The 3,739-nt window shown below is 38.8% G+C and overlaps 1 protein-coding gene across 2 annotated transcripts; it reads right to left on the reverse strand.

Moving 5' to 3' along the window:
* Positions 1 to 126: 126 nt before the first annotated feature.
* On the reverse strand, positions 127 to 3,308 carry LOC103998007 (uncharacterized). 2 transcript variants are annotated; one of them, XM_065166743.1, is made up of 8 exons: positions 3,200 to 3,308; positions 2,681 to 2,878; positions 2,510 to 2,565; positions 2,338 to 2,416; positions 2,121 to 2,259; positions 1,061 to 1,174; positions 458 to 693; positions 127 to 369 (listed from the first exon to the last, which is right to left on the reverse strand). In XM_065166743.1, the coding sequence occupies exons 2-7, from the start codon at positions 2,851 to 2,853 to the stop codon at positions 502 to 504; spliced, it is 753 nt and encodes a 250-aa protein (XP_065022815.1). In that variant the 5' UTR covers positions 2,854 to 2,878; positions 3,200 to 3,308; the 3' UTR covers positions 127 to 369; positions 458 to 501. The 2 variants fall into 2 exon arrangements, with proteins under 2 accessions (XP_065022815.1, XP_065022814.1); XM_065166742.1 differs by having other exon boundaries at positions 2,338 to 2,419.
* Positions 3,309 to 3,739: the final 431 nt, after the last annotated feature.

Here is a 3,739-nt window from a genome sequence, read left to right on the forward strand (position 1 = left end):
ATCGAACGAGTTAAGAAGCATTCTGGATTAATATGGTAAAAAAAAATCCATCATCAACAATAATCGTCACAACCTGGAAATAATCAATGATATCTTAAACTAACATTGTTCCTGTTATTCTCCATCTAATCAATGGCCATTCTTTTCTTTTTATTCTGTCGAGTTAAAGACTGGAAAACAATATGCATACGCATGGAGAGCAGCACCTCACAAGTTGACGTGGTTGGATGTCAGCAATCGTTTTGAGCTTCGCGGTGACAAGCTCAGATTGAATAGAATGGCATAATCCCAGGAAGAAGCAGTCTTAGAGAAGTAAACATGCTTGAAATTGCTTTCTCCAAAGGTATTCAGATTGAGCATAATCAGATTCTACACCAAAAAAGACAGTCATTGATGTCGATATCAAATACACAAGTGTCTCATGCATTGATGTCGGAAGACAAATTGCTGGTGTCACCTGCTCATATAGAGAAAGAATTGCTTGCAGGGTTGCCATGGATATCATTCGAGAAGCTTGTTGCATGTCCCCACACCAACTGCTGCAGCAAGGTGCCAAGCAGCATGGATGTAAGGCGTTTCTGGGAAGAAATCATCAGCTACAAAAAGTGCCCCTCCCAGTAGAGAAGATAAGGTGTGCAGGTTATGTGCCATCCTCAACTCTGGTTTTATCAATGCCCTTCTGGCAAATGCCACCTGGAAATAGCCAGTGGGATCTACTTAGTTCATAATAATGCTAATTAGACTCGACGAAATTGCCTACTCGGCATGCTGGTGAATTCTGCTCAGTGCAGAGCTGGTCTGATCGAAATTGGAATCCTTAGAATTTACATTCACAGAATATACTATGATAGGCAAATTAACGATCAGTATTTAATTTACCAATACCGAGACATAAAGTTTGATACTGTTCACTGTAATCTTTTTTTTTGCTTTTTTATCGAATAATTAGCATAAGTCGACATAGTGGTATCAATATCAGATTCATGTCGGATCAACATCTTGCAAAAACTTGTTACGGACTCATAGCAAAAATACCACAAGAGTGTTTCAACTTAATTACCTCCATCAACCCAGTGTGCATAGCTGAAACCATGAAAGGCTGAAATGGCAAGAGTATTGTAGATGCCGCCATCAGCAGTCTTGGATTTTCATTTCTGACTGCTCGAGACAAACACTGCGAAAGAGGAAGTGAGTTTAAGCTGCCACAGAAGGATTGCAAGAGATTTATTAACCTTCCCAAAAAGAATAATAAATTACAATTGTCATTATAAAAGGCTGTCAAGAACTATGCTGAGACAAAAGGAAGACAACAGGAACAACTAAATGCATGGTTATGCAAACACTGCACAAGAGGAAGTGAGTTTAAGCCACCACAGAAGGATTGCAGGAGACTAAAACTTCCCAGAAGGAACGATAAATTGCAATTGCCATAATAAAAGGTTGTCAAGAACTATATTGAGACATAAAGAAGAGAATACAAACAACTAATTGCAAGTCAGTCCATATAACACACAAGAAAAACCACAAGTTTGAGTACAAACACATCGAAAAGGTTTTGTTTGCACAGGTTAATTTTTCATCTCAAGCATCAGGACGTACCAAGTGATCGTGCCACAGCAAGGAACGCTGAAACAATTAGCTGATGTATGAATGTCTTCTAAAAAGGTTTTCATGCTTTAGTTTAACAAACACACAAGAAATATCCAAATCATATAAATTTTAGTTTTCACACATCATAAAAATCATAAATTGCATTCGACACAGCTGATCATTCGTAAGAAAATTCTACAATTGTTTCTGAAGTGATATGTTTGAAGCTCAATTTTCCTAATAGGATATGAGACAGCAAAGTTCTTGAAATCTAACATAACTAATCCAAAGCTAAAACACATAGATATATGATCTAGGAACGTCAATACCTTATATCATCTCTCTACAAAACACAAAAGAACTGTCTTCATGGTGAAGACATGGTCTCTATAAAGAAAGGTATATGTCCAGTGTATCATGACATACTGCCTAGTAGTTGTAATCTATCAGTTAATATGGATTCTTGTTTGTCTTTCACGAATAGCTTATGGTTTCCTCTACTGTGACAGCAACAATTTAAATTAACTTACAACTGTAGTTGTAGCTATCATTGTATAGTCTGCCCATCTTAGAAACCTTCTGGCTTGTCCTCTTGAAGAATGGTACAGACTCGAAGCAATACCCACACCGATCAAAGAATTAGCATATAATGCAGCATTCAGGTTCTTCCTGCAGGTTCAATCAACAAGTTCGAGGTACTGATCCAAACAAGGAAGTCCTACGGATTTATTCCTTGGAGAAACTTGCCTTGGAGCCTGAAGTCCGAGAACGATGAAAGGCAATGAAGTGATTACATTGGCAATGGTTTCAGCAATGTTCTGATCACCTACTACAAGAAAAAGACATTATTTACTTTCTATGAAGTGAAACATAAATTCTTTTCCTTTAAAAAGTGAAGCGTAAAACATGTTCAGCATACCATGAAGGCTACAGTGAATCGGCCTCAAGCATGATGGTCTCTGCTGCCATATTCTTCTGAGAACAAGTAAAACGAGTCACTCTGCTTGCTCTGCAAGTATGATGTACCCAACCCGCTGCAGGCTGATGAAGTTTGCAGGTGCATTGGATCAGTGCATTTGCTATGACTCACCGAATTACCAATCGTCGGCTTGATCCAACAATCTCGGGCCCTTCGCAGGTCGAGAAGTCCAACTCCCCACAACGAAGTGAATCTTCTCTTCCATACGTTGACTGATCCACCAGCTGCACTCCACGAATCCCCTGTAGCAACCCACAGGGACCCCAAGGTCGATTTACACCCATATTCAATATCAGCTCGCTCCCTCACCTGCAAAGATACTAATTTGTGATTATTATCTGCGAGTACAAAAGAAAGAAAAAAAAAAAAAGGCACTTCGCATAAGAAATATACTCTTAAGCAAAGAAGAGCAAATTAAAGATCTCATGCGCTCAACAATTTCAGCACTAACTTCACAAACCAATTCAAATGAGACTGAAAACCAGAACTAATGTTACAAGAGATGTCTATATGAAATCAAATACCTCCTTAGGAAGTATTGGATAATCAAAATAGTAGTAGCATCAATTATTATGAAAGTAAGAAGAAGAAGAAGAAGAAGAAGAAGAAGAAGAAGAAGAAAGAACCCACCTGGCCAGGAGCAGAGAGAAGGGGTGGCCACAGTCCAGCAAAATGGGATTGGTTTGGGCACGTATAAAAGAGAGAGGAGGGTCTCCAAGGAAACGATGGAAATGGATGCCGATTCCCGAGTATCTTTTCGTTGGGATACGAGCATATTCTATACGTGGAGCGAGAGAGCAGCTTCCGTCACCCCAGGAAAGAATAAACAACACCCTCCTACCCTTTTATCAAGTTCCCCGTTGTCTACCTGCCTGTTGACTGGAGATTAACGTGGAGAACTTGTGGGACCCAGCATGAGTACCACAAAGCAGTAGGTGTTATACGTAGAAACGACGTCCGACGAGAAGAAGAGCACAACCCTCACGCCATAGTGTAAGGTCGAATTTCCGGAAAAAACTCTTTTTGATTTTTTTTGTTCCTATAAAGCGCATCTTATTTTCAGAATTCTCAGATAATATATATTTTTGATACTTAAAATAATATTTTATTTTTCTTTCCTACAAACTATTCGTAGGATATACCAATCTAGTTATAATTTTTTTTATTATA

The sequence above is a fragment of the Musa acuminata genome, chromosome BXJ3-9 (genome assembly GCF_036884655.1).
Source record: "Musa acuminata AAA Group cultivar baxijiao chromosome BXJ3-9, Cavendish_Baxijiao_AAA, whole genome shotgun sequence".
Taxonomy (NCBI): domain Eukaryota; kingdom Viridiplantae; phylum Streptophyta; class Magnoliopsida; order Zingiberales; family Musaceae; genus Musa; species Musa acuminata.

What these genes read in the sequence shown, in the direction of transcription:
- LOC103998007 (XM_065166742.1), bottom strand. Translation starts at nt 2,853, where the DNA reads ATGGGTGTAAATCGACCTTGGGGTCCCTGTGGGTTGCTACAGGGGATT. An exon ending in AGCCGACGATTGGTAATTCG is followed by an intron (nt 2,566 to 2,680) that starts GTGAGTCATAGC and finishes ACTTGTTCTCAG; the next exon opens with AAGAATATGGCAGCAGAGAC. An exon ending in CTCGGACTTCAGGCTCCAAG is followed by an intron (nt 2,260 to 2,337) that starts GCAAGTTTCTCC and finishes TTGAACCTGCAG; the next exon opens with GAAGAACCTGAATGCTGCAT.